This window comes from Thalassophryne amazonica, chromosome 6 (genome assembly GCF_902500255.1).
Source record: "Thalassophryne amazonica chromosome 6, fThaAma1.1, whole genome shotgun sequence".
Taxonomy (NCBI): Eukaryota; Metazoa; Chordata; class Actinopteri; order Batrachoidiformes; family Batrachoididae; genus Thalassophryne; species Thalassophryne amazonica.
The window spans coordinates 90,545,088-90,557,722 of record NC_047108.1 but is presented as its reverse complement, the minus strand read 5'-3'; the positions used below and the strand labels follow the sequence as shown (position 1 = coordinate 90,557,722).

Below are 12,635 nucleotides of genomic sequence, written 5' to 3'. Positions count from 1 at the left end.
ATTGTTACATGGGGAAACAAGGTACCGGTAGATTCTCACAAATCCAACAAGACCCAGCATTCATGATATGCACACTCTTAAGGCTATGAAATTGGGCTATTAGTAAAGAAAAGTAGAAAAGGGGGTGTTCACAACAATAGTGTGGCATTCAGTCAGTGAGTTTGTCATTTTTGTGAAACAAACAGGTGTGAATCAGGTCTCCCCTATTTAAGGATGAAACCAGCACCTGTTGAACATGCTTTTCTCTTTGAAAGCCTGAGGAAAATGGGACGTTAGACATTGTTCAGAAAAACAGCGTAGTTTGAATAAAAAGTTGATTGGAAAGGGGAAAACTTATACACAGGTGCAAAAAATTATAGGCTGTTCATCTACAATGATCCCCAATGCTTTAAAATGGACAAAAAAACAGAGATGCGTGGAAGAAAATGGAAAACAACCATCAAAATGGATAGAAGAATAACCAGAATGGCAAAGGCTCACCCATTGATCAGCTCCAGGATGATCAAAGACAGTCTGGAGTTACCTGTAAGTGCTGTGACAGTTAGAAGGTGCCTGTGTGAAGCTAATTTATTTGCAAGAATCCCCCCGCAAAGTCCCTCTGTTAAATAAAAGATGTGCAGAAGAGGTTACAATTTGCCAAAGAACACATCAACTGGCCTAAAGAGAAATGGAGGAATATTTTGTGGACTGATGAGAGTAAAATTGTTCTTTTTGGGTCCAAGGGCCGCAGACAGTTTGTGAGATGACCCCCAAACTGAATTCAAGCCACAGTTCACAGTGAAGCAAGCGTCATGATATGGGCATGTTTCTCCTACTATGGTGTTGGGCCTATATATCGCATACCAGGTATCATGGATCAGTTTGGATATGTCAAAATACTTGAAGAGGCAGTGGTGGGCACACTTCCGATAACAGATAATTATCGAAGATAATGTTTTCATTATCTAAAATAAAATATAAATTTAAATACCATCATCGGACTAATTATCTTCCGATGAATTGCCGTCCGATAACTTTTAGACCGATAACGTAGTAAACTAAGCTGAACAGTGAAAAACATTTTTAAAACCATTAAAGCAGTTGAGACCTACCTTTTGAAAGTTTCCTAACAGGTATGTTGTTCTATTCTCTGTAAGCAAAGAACTGGAGACCAAAAAAAAAAAATTCCTTTAACGCCATACTGATATAATCGCAATATCACCAAGTCATCCAGAGGCATACATTTTTAACTTATGGTTCAAATTTTAACCTACTCATTTTGGACAAGTTAGTTAAAATTACTGTCATGTCTGAAGCTTTATAAAGTGAAAATATCAGATATATGTTTTTGTTTTAAAGTAATGTGCTAATTTTTAAGGTTTTGTGAGCACATGCTGTGCCAGGCAGCAATGCATTATGGGTAGCATAGGGTAATCTCAGACGTTCATGACAGGACAAATGCATTTCAGACACTGTGTTCAGGCTCCACGGATAACAGCATTAAACTCTAGTGCATAAAACTCGTAAATATATTCTGGGTTTATAGACGTTAGTGTATTTGTGTTTGTTAAATTCCACGCATCTTAAAAGTTAAATGTAGCAGACACGGATTATCTGGAATTTTGTTTGGCAAGTTTTCAATGCCGCTACTGCCATCTACTGGCCAGTAGTGTTCATGGCAGTATTCGCCCCAAGAAGTACTAAGTGTCTGAGTACCAGTAGATGGCAGTGTTCTATTTATTTTAACCCGGTTATATCAGATGGTCAAATCAACTTTTTTTTCTTTTTTTTTTTTTTTCTTTCTTTCTTTCTACAAATTAAGTTTAAAAACAAAACAACAACAAAAAAAACATTACAAGACAGCTCTGCGGTTTGATGCATGAAGCTCTTCAGCAGCAGGAGGTGGTCGTGAGATGTTAAAGCTTGTTACTCCACTACACGATGCAGGACGCGCGATTAACCTGAAACTCGGTCCAAAAAATTCTCGCACGAATGAAAAATCTGAAAAATGGCCAAAACACGCACAATGTAAAGCCAACATTTATATGTCAAGATAAGGCTTTTCAGAACTGACCAATTGTTAACCTTGTCCTTTGTTTTATCTGTTTTCATTATTTATTATTGCATTTTAACCTGTGAAGTGCGTTGTGACTTATGTCTGTGAAAGGCACTATATACATAAATTTACTTACTTACTAATATTGAGTGCACGTTTTACAACATCAAAAGTTTTAAAACATGCACACATCATCAAACGTGCACTGCATTAATAAAACATGCGCACATTCTCTCCACATGCAAAACATTTTGCGATGACACTTCCAGGGCTCTGTAAAAATGCCTGTTTTTACAAATAAAATGGAATATTTTACAAAATCACATTTATCTTTAAACCAACACATCACATTAATGTGTTGGTTTGCATAATGAATGACTGAACCAATCAGTGTTTAGCAGAGGCACTTTTACCCAGAATGCTTTGCGGTCTGTTTGTTACAAAACCTCAGAATTAGTGCCTTATTCAACATTAAAAGATATGTTATATTTTAACTTTGTACAGATGACAGACTTGACATTAATGGAGTTATTCTCAGTATTTTCACAAAACCATAAGTTAGTATGACTTTATTTTTCAAGACCTCCGCCTGACCGGAGCGTTGTAATTAATAGATTATAGATATAGATTATGGCTGCTCTCTGGGTGCCTCTGTGCTGGGAGCGTTGTAATAAACAAGCGCTTCCAGCAGGGGCAGAATGTTGAAAGAAAAATGATGATTATGATTAGTAGAGAGCTGATTTTGTGGGTGCTCTCAGGATTCCTCTGTGCTGTGTTCTACATGGGGCAGCATAGTCAAACATTCTGGCTCATTCTTTGGGTCTTTTTGTCGCTTTTGATGCTTTCAAAAGTGATCGTATTAAAAATTAATTTCAGCTTCTTAGTAATTGCAAATGTACCAGAGACAACACCGGAATTTATCGGTTATCGATTATCTGTAACTTCCGATACATTTTTAGGTGGTTTATCTTTATCAAAGATAACTTTTCAGTTATCTTATCTGTTATCAAAGTTAATTTTTTGGTTATCTGTGCCCACCACTGTGAAGAGGTCATGTTGCCTTATGCTGAAGAGGACATGTCCTTGAAATGGATGTTTCAACAACACAATGACCCCAAGCACACTAGTAAACAAGCAAAATCTTGGTTCCAAACCAACAAAATTAATGCCTCACAGATGTGAAGAAATCATGAAAAACTGTGGTTATACAGCTAAATACTAGCTTAGGATTCACAGAATTGCTAAAAAAGCAGTTTGAACATAATTTTGAGTTTGTAGCGTCAACAGCAGATGCTGCTATTATTGTGAACACCCCCTTTTCTACTTTTTTTTTACTAATAGCCCAATTTCATAGCCTTAAAAGTGTGCATATCATGAATGCTTGGTCTTGTTGGATTTGTGAGAATCTACTGATACCTTGTTTCCCATGTAACAATAAGAAATATACTCAAAACCTGGATAAATCTTTTTAGTCACATAGCACCACTATTATTCTGAACACTACTGTATAACCTTAGGGACACAAAGTAGTCCCGAGATCACAGAACATGGGCTGGTACATAGGGTGTCATTAGGTCAGTTAGGTAGGGTGGCGCTACCTCAGTCTGGTTAACATTCTAACACTAACATTCAGCCTCTTTCACAAGCTGTGGGTGTCTTATCTTCCAATAACTTATTTGCAAACAAGCACACACTTGGAAAGAGGGTGGTAAGGTCATGTTGTTGGTTTGCTTGCAACTTGAAACCTCAACACTAGATGTCACTAAATTTTGACAGTCCTTTTTAAAACCACAATATTTTTTCTCCAAACTGTGAAAAACTATGTTTGTTTCTTAGTGTTACAATATCACAGAAATATTGCTGTCATTCTGTGTTTCTTTTCCTCCACGATAAATTATGCATGTACCTATGCAAATACTGTGTAGTGTCACTCTAGATTGAGGTGGCTGAGTGCTCTGTATTTTTGTTTATTTCTGCAATCTGGCCCCATGATTAATTACTGTGTAATTGGATTTTGTTTCTACAGTTTGAACTGTTCAGCTGGTTTAGCCAAAGCTCTTATAAACTGGTTGACAGAGCAACAGGCCCCTGGGATTTTCCTACATGTCTGAAGAGGATAAAAGTGTAATTTCTGGAAACTGGAATTTCTTAAATTATATAAGAAATTGCAAACCCTCCAGAAATTTGCAATGCCAGGATTTCAACAATTCATTGAAAGAATTGCATGTAGGTTGGTTGAATTCTTTGGATTGTTGAAATCCTGGCATTGTAAGTTTCTGGAGGGTCTGACGTGGTTTTGAATGCTTTGTTTAAAACATTTACAATAGCTTTGTGTGTTGCTGCTTTATATTTCTGCTGTGCACTTTGATGTAAGTAGACATACTTGTTTACAAGTAATCCCAGAAATTTAACTTGTGTCTCCTCAAGGTGTGGTGAGATTGGTCACGTTGCTGTGCAGTGCAGTAGAGCCAGTGAGGCCAACTGCTACTACTGCAAAAGGCCAGGCCACCTGGCAAGAGATTGCGAGAGTAACTGCAAAAGCAGCGGAGAGTCTAGCCAAGCGGCGAAGGATTGTGAGACTACCTGCCGCCACTGTGGACAGTCAGGCCACCTGGCAAAAGAGTGCACCATTGTAGCCACTGCATAATCAGTGCCCTCTGCTGCCCCTCCTTTTTTTCCAGATTGATGGTTGGTTGTATTATTTTCTCTAAATCCTCTTCACTGGCCAAGCTTTGGCTGACAGAGGCTAGTCCCAGGCCAGTGAGCCTCTCAACACGTAATACAATGAAAGGGGTGACAAATCTTTCTGCATTCAATACAAAAAATGTTTTAGTTTGGTAGCAGTGTTACGTATAATGCTTTGTTAAAGAACCCCCCTTTCCAAGCCACTGGTGAGCAGAGATGATTGAATGGGACTAAACATGGAAATACATACAGGAAATACAGGACCTCAGAGGTTGTGGAAGTGAGTCTCAGTAATGTGAGACAGACAGGAGTTAAGTGGAAACCTAGAGGTTTCCTCTACAGTGACCTCTTTCCTTGTTGTTTTTTCTTCATTTTAAAGCTGATGAACTCACTTGGATGAGTGGCGAAATACCTTGAAGGCAAACAAGAAGTCTGGTTGCTGTAGAGTAAACTTCTAGATGTCTCCTACTTGGGTGACTGAGAGCCTTCATCAACAGAAACCTGAACTTCCGTGTATGGGTCTTTTGGTTTGTTTTTAGCGGGATACGAGTTGGTCAAGAGCGCTTGACATGGACAGTTAACAACAAGGATGCATTTCAGCCCTTCAAGCAGCTAGATGGGCAGTAACAACTACATGTTTTTGCTGAGATATAAGTTTTTGGAGGTATTATGAGGAATTAATTATTTTATAGAATCCTGTTTACAATTAAATAACACTTGGTAGACCAAGGTAAATGTTTCTTTTGAAAATTACTTTGGATTTTTTTTCTTTAAATCTTGGCAAAAAATTAAGATCAAGAAAAGTTGTCAGAACAGCAGAATTGGGAGATATTTGGAAAAGAATCTTTTCACAGAAAATCAAAATGTTATTTTTGTACAATATCACTTAGACTACTGTATAAATACCTTTTGCTTGTACTCAGTTTTTAAGTCAGAAGGAAAGTGCAACTGGAGTCCTAGAAAATAGAAATGTAAATTTAAACTGTCAATAAAGCTGGAGGAGCACGGGGAGGAACCTTTGTTTCATTTCTTTGATATAAGTACGTACATATTAGAGAATGTCATTTTGGTATGTTGATGCACAACATGTCATGGTTGAACCCCGGTTGTTTGAGGTGAGTTGAAAAGTGCCTGATTTTTAAGCCCTGTGTCTTAAACATGACCATCTTTAATGCTGAAATTGACTTTGCTAAATTACCTTTATTTCCTAAGATAGGCAGGTCCTTTGTGAAGGTGTAACAGCAGCATTATGAGCATATTCTGTAGATGAACGTTGCTTATGTCAGCGAGAATTTCACACATGGAATAGAGTATTCCTGGTTACGTAAACTCCACAAAATGCTGATTTAAAATAGACTAATGCAAGTTGTTGGTCAATAACCCGTTTCATTCTGTTTTACTATCCTTAATCTCAGAAGTACAGTGTAGCTTGTTTAAAGTGAGTATCAGTGCAAATGTGCATGCATAGACTTTATTCTACATACCCTGCTCTGACAAGGAAATTGGGTAATCTGCATGCACCAAGTTGGTTGTTACACAAGGTTCTTGGAATGGAGCAGTATCGCCACCTGCTGGAAACTTGCTGTTAGTGCCAGTACAATAGAAACTTGCTAAAAGTTTTGAAATAGGTTTTATTTTCCATTATAGTTTTGATGCGTGTAAGTGGCAGTGGGTGCTGACTGTCACCATAGGGATGCCACTGCCACCCCTCCAAACTATTTGTTTATTGCATAATCTAATTACCTTTAGTAACTTATTGTTGCAAATAAACCATAATATTACAACTTAAAAAAAAAAAATTAAAATCCTAGGGGGAGAAATTTCGCAGAGCTCCTCTGCTGACCACTTCAGTGACCAATACATGTAACATTTATTAATCACGAAATTTTAATCATTAAATTTTGCGCTAATGGTTTTCCATGGGTGAGTATCCAAAACGCTGCATTTTTAAAAGAAATGGTATCGCACCACACTGAGCAGACCGCTGCGTCGCGGCACGCGGTACCGCTCTGTCTAAAATGGTAGCTCCCTTTCTCGGTGCTTGAGGGGGACACGCCTCCTAATGACGTTATTTAACATTACCCAGTCAAATTATGAGGAGGAAAGGCCTGAATTCAGGGCGGAGCGTGTAGGAAAACAAAGCCGAGCAGTCCGCGAGCGCGTGCCTCCGGCCAGAGTGAAGCGGTTCGTGGTACGTTCAGGGTCCGTGCTTTTAGTTTAGTTTTAGTTTTGTTCGCTTAGACAAGATGAAGGTGCTCCAGTGGTTTTTTCGGTGCCTGTGTTCTCCCAGTAACCGTCGAGCCAGACGAAAAGCTGCGATTGTCGGTTCTCGGTGCGGGTTGTACGGAACTCTTTCTAGCAGCAAGGTACGGTTGGAGTAGCGTCTCCCCTCAGTCAAACGATGCAGCAACGATGCGTTCAATGTTTCATGTGTTGTGTCGGCGTGTCGAGCCAACACTGCATGAAATCTCTAGGCTCAGCTGTTAGCTCTCAGGGGGGAGAGAAAACATTGTCCCCGCAACACGGTCACTGGAGGAAACAGCCTTTACATAAACGTATATGTAGCTATGACGCTAACGTGTGATGGATATAAACGAGCTGCCTGTGTGCGTTATTTGGCGTGTCGGTGTGCTGTGTCGCCACCACGCAACAGCCCCCTATGTGACTGCAGTGCGTGTGGATTTGTGTCAAAGGGACAGTCTCATTGTGTTTTTGTTTGCTTTTTTTTTTTTTTTTTGTACATTTTCTAAAACCAAACAGGTTTTAAGCAATTATTGGTTAATCGCTGCAAATACAGGCTTACACGTGTCTTTAGATTGCTTATTTCAACAGCAACACTACAAAAGTTAAATATAGTAAGTGGTATGAATCAAGCTTGCAAAGAAAAGTTTGTTAGCATTTGAGAGACAGACAAACAGTGGTCTAATCACGAAGTAAAAAAAAAAAAAACCCAAACCCTTACCCACTAGATGTAGATTTGGAAACACAGGACTGTCTTCCAGAAGCCACATAAGTTTGGTATTTTGTACTGACATATTACAGAAGTGAATAATTTAAGAGCCAAGTAGTTGGCTATTTTCATTTGTGCAACTTACATGTATATCCAATATGTGATGCTTTTCTGTTGATTGCTGCAGCAGTAACACATTCCTCAAATGAAGGAAATGATAAAATACCTCTGCCACTAATACCATTCCTGTGATTAAAAGAGCAAGTGATTATTGGAATCAGCCAGCAAGTGGGTCTGCTAAATTTCTGTTATTAACTATAAAAACTGTTTTCAGCACAGAAATGTTTCGATAGGTATAGGTGAAGATCAGCGAGCCCCCAATTTTGAGCCACGTTGGCATCTTTTAACATGCCTAGTGACGATATTAAACAGACCAGCCTGTCCATTAGTTATTACCTCTGAAACCCGACAGAGGAAGGCGGCGGTTGTATGGGCAGCCTTGTCTGCAAGGTGTTTGCAAAAGGAGAAGTTTGAACATTTACTGACATGGTCCAAGGAAGAGCTGATTCAATTATGGTTGTTTAACCTGCCTTTAAATTTCTCCTTTATATCTTATTTTCTTGTGCGCGTGCTTTTTACTTTGATATTTTATGTTATGTAACATTCACCTTAAGATGTTACAAAGATCTATAATCTCCATAGATCCCTGTGTGATAACATTGGTAAAACAACTGATTTAACATTTAAAACATGTTCTGTTGTCTCTAGTGCAGAACATGTTAAAACCAATTTCAGTTAAATACATGATATTCAAACAACATTTAAACTGCTTAGTGAGGTTTAAACTAAGAATTTCTTCCACTTCAAGCATTACTTAAAATGCCAATAAAAAAAGTTGACTATCTAGTAGTAAGCCTTATTGCAGTTTACACCCATCAGAGATCAATGTTATAGAACAATACTAGTCTAAAAGTAAAATAGAATAGCTAAAACATAAATATAAGGCTAAAATTCATAGACATGTTTACAAGGGTCAGCTGCCTTCAACAAGATTATTTCATTGAGATACTGAAGTGAAGCTGGTACAAGAATAATCCTTTATTAACTAATGTTACACTTAAGAATTTTGCCTGCAATTTTAGGCATGCACAGAATCGCCTTTGACAGAACGCATGAGCACGGTAGTCTGTTAAAAGAAAATAAAAACAGTGTGATATTGAAATTGTCACAGTGGAGGGGTGTGCACCCGTGGGCATTCATCAACAACTGAATGTTGTCTGTGGTGACTCCTGTGTACATGTCAATACAGTCAAGAGGTGGGCAAAGAGTTTGAGGGGTGAAAAGCCAACCATGTAGAGTCGTCTGCATGACCAGGCCTACAGCAGGCAATTTGTAACAGCCACAGAAGCACAGCATCAAGTGCACATACAATGGCGTAGTCCTCACAGAGGTTTTGAAACACATCAGTACTGTCAACTACAACTGATATGTGGAGACTTTGCTAAAGCTACACACATACTTGAAGGTTAGTCCCTGAAAAGACCCCGTTCTTCAGCATGACTTGCTCGCCCTCACACGAGTCGACAAGCACAGGATGCATTGCAGCGGCTCAAAATTTACAAAATATTGCCACTCCTGCTGTTCAGTTTGGATCTCGCACCCTCTGAATTTTGTCTTAAGCTGGAAGAACACTTGAAGGGACTTCGTTTGATTAATGATGCAGAGGTGCAAGCAGCTGTGCATTGCTGGTGCTGGGAGAAGATGCCCAATTTCATCACAGATGGGATGCAAAAACTTGACCGGCGTTGGTATAAGTGTTTGAAAAGGGAGGATGACTTTGTGGGAAAGTAATGACACTGCCTCATAGAGAACATTCCAAGCTTTAAGCAGATACAGTTGTATGCAAAAGCTTTGGCACCCCTGATAATTTTTCATGATTTTCCTTTATAAATCATTGGTTGTCTGGATCTGAAATTTCAGTTATATATACAGCAGACGAACATACTGATATTTGAGAAGTGAAATGAAGTTTCTAGTATTTAGAGAAAGTGTGCAATAATTATTTAAACAAAATTAGGCAGGTGTATGAATGTGGGCACCCTTGTCATTTTATTGATTTTGATACATTTAGCAGTAATTATTGGAACCCAAATTTGTTTGGTAAGCTCATTGACCATTGACCTCCTTACACAGGTGAATCCAATCATGAGAAAGGGTATTTAAGGTGGCCATTTGAAAATGTTTCCCCTCTTTGCATCTCATCTAATGAATGGCAACATGGGAGCCTCTAAACAACTCTTAAATGACCTGAAAACAAAGATTGTTCAACATCATGGTTTAGGGGAAGGATACAAAAAAGCTATCTGAGATTTCAGCTGTCAGTTTCCACTGTGAAGAAATGGAAGACCACAGGCACAGTACTAGTTAAGGCCTGAAGTGGCAGGCCAAGAAAAATCTCATAAGCTGAAGCGAAGGATGGTGAGAACAGTCATGGTCAACTCACAGACCTGCTCCAAAGACCTACAACATGATCTTGCTGCAGATGGTGTCTGTGCATTGTTCAACTATACAGCACACTTTGCACGAAGTAATGCTGTAATGCAGAGGAAGTCTTTTCTGCGTACACGTCACAGTCGCTTGAGGTATGCTAAAGCACATTTGGACAAGCCAGCTTCATTTTGGAATAAGGTGCTGTGGACTGATGAAACTAAAATTGAGTTATTTGGACATAACAAAGGGCAGAAATAGAACACAGCATTCCAAGAAAAACACCTGCTACCTACAGTAAAATTTAGAGGTGGTTACATCATGCTGTGGGGCTGTGTGGCCAGTGCAGGTACTGGGAATCTTGTTAAAGTTGAGGGTCACATGGATTCCAGTCAGTATCAGCAGATATCAATATCAGATTCTTGAGAACAATGTTCATGAATCAGAGATAATCTAGTTGCGCCGGGGCTGGATCTTTCAACAAGACTGACCCTAAACACTGCTCAAAATCTACTAAGGCATTCATGCAGAGGAACAAGTACAATGTTGTGGAATCTCAGTCCACAGACCTGAATATTATTGAAAATCTGTGGTGTGATTTTAAGCAGGCTGTCCATGCTCAGAAACCAACAAACCTGACTGAATTGGAGATGTTTTGTAAAGAAGAATGGTCCAAAATACCTTCAACCAGAATCCAGACTCTCATTGGAAGCTATAGGAAGCGTTTAGAGTTTATTTCTGCAAAATGAGGATCTATTAAATATTAATGTATTTTTTTTTCTGTTGGGGTGCCCAAATTTACGCACCTGGCTAATTTTGTTTAAAGAATTCTCTATTGTACACTTTCTGTAAATCCTATAAACGTCATTTCACTTCTCAAATATCACTGTTCGTCTGCTATATGATATATTTAACTGAAACTGCTGAACCAAACAACCAGTGATTTATAAAAGAAAATCACGGAAATCATTGGGGTGCCTAAACATTTGCATACAACTGTATACGATTCATGTGAGTATCTTGCTTGTTGTTGAAATAATTGCATAGGAGGCAGAGTGTTTCAGCTGACCCACCCACCCACATAAGGTAATACGTAATAGGGGTTTGGTATACAAATACAGAAATGTCTGATCGGTACACTTAAGTTTGTTATACTCATACCCTGAAACCTGTAGATGGTATGGAGCAGCCATTAGATGTTTTCTGTCACTATGACTTTCTAACATCCTTTGTAATATTCATTAGTCAACAGCTCTGTTTGAAAATCTTTATTTTATTGTCAGTAATTTGATAAAAACTAGAGCACTGTGCTTGTAGAGAGCAAACCTCTGCCAACACTAGTTTCCAATTCCACAACCTTGGAAAAAAATTTTCAAGGTCAAAGTCCTGTTAGTAGTGGCTTTTCATAAGTCAAAATATAATACAATATATAGATCAAAATAGTCAAATCAAATCAATTTTATTTATATAGCGCCAAATCACAACAAACAGTTGCCCCAAGACGCTTTATATTGTAAGGCAAAAGCCACACAATAATTACAGAAAAACCCCTACGGTCAAAAGGACCCCCTATGAGCAAGCACTTGGCGACAGTGGGAAGGAAAAACTCCCTTTTAACAGGAAGAAACCTCCAGCAGAACCAGGCTCAGAGAGGGGCAGTCTTCTGCTGGGACTGGTTGGGGCTGAGGGGAGAGAATCAAGAAAAAGACATGCTGTGGAAGAGAGCAAAGATCAATCACTAATGATTAAATGCAGAGTGGTGCATACAGAGCAAAAAGAGAAAGAAACACTCAGTGCATCATGGGAACCCCCCAGCAGTCTAAGTCTATAGCAGCATAACTAAGGGATGGTTCAGGGTCACCTGATCCAGCCCTAACTATAAGCTTTAGCAAAAAGGAAAGTTTTAAGCCTAATCTTAAAAGTAGAGAGGGTGTCTGTCTCCCTGATCCGAATTGGGAGCTGGTTCCAGAGGAGAGGAGCCTGAAAGCTGAAGGCTCTGCCTCCCATTCTACTCTTACAAACCCTAGGAACTACAAGTAAGCCTGCAGTCTGAGAGCGAAGCGCTCTATTGGGGTGATATGGTACTATGAGGTCCCTAAGATAAGATGGGACCTGATTATTCAAAACCTTATAAGTAAGAAGAAGAATTTTAAATTCTATTCTGGAATTAACAGGGAGCCAATGAAGAGAAGCCAATATGGGTGAAATATGCTCTCTCCTTCTAGTCCCCGTTAGTACTCTAGCTGCAGCATTTTGAATTAACTGAAGGCTTTTCGGGGAACTTTTAGGACAACCTGATAATAATGAATTACAGTAGTCCAGCCTAGAGGAAATGAATGCATGAATTAGCATTTCAGCATCACTCTGAGACAAGACCTTTCTAATTTTAGAGATATTGCGCAAATGCAAAAAAAGCAGTCCTACATATTTGCTTAATATGCGCATTGAAGGACATATCCTGATCAAAAATGACTCCAA

General features: G+C 39.0%; 2 protein-coding genes across 3 annotated transcripts in view; both read left to right on the top strand.

Moving 5' to 3' along the window:
* Nucleotides 1–5,731, top strand: part of LOC117512630 (cellular nucleic acid-binding protein-like) — a 30,760-nt gene extending 25,029 nt beyond the window's left edge. For both annotated transcript variants that reach the window (XM_034172778.1, XM_034172779.1), the window contains exon 5: nucleotides 4,463–5,731. In XM_034172778.1, coding sequence (XP_034028669.1) covers nucleotides 4,463–4,682 — 220 coding nt within the window. In that variant the 3' untranslated portion in view covers nucleotides 4,683–5,731. The remainder of the gene's footprint in view (nucleotides 1–4,462) is intronic.
* A 1,165-nt stretch (nucleotides 5,732–6,896) lies between these two features.
* zgc:77375 (uncharacterized protein LOC402927 homolog) overlaps nucleotides 6,897–12,635 on the top strand; it is a 31,222-nt gene continuing 25,483 nt past the window's right edge. The window contains exon 1 of the mRNA XM_034172777.1: nucleotides 6,897–7,086. Coding sequence (XP_034028668.1) covers nucleotides 6,967–7,086 — 120 coding nt within the window. The 5' untranslated portion in view covers nucleotides 6,897–6,966. The remainder of the gene's footprint in view (nucleotides 7,087–12,635) is intronic.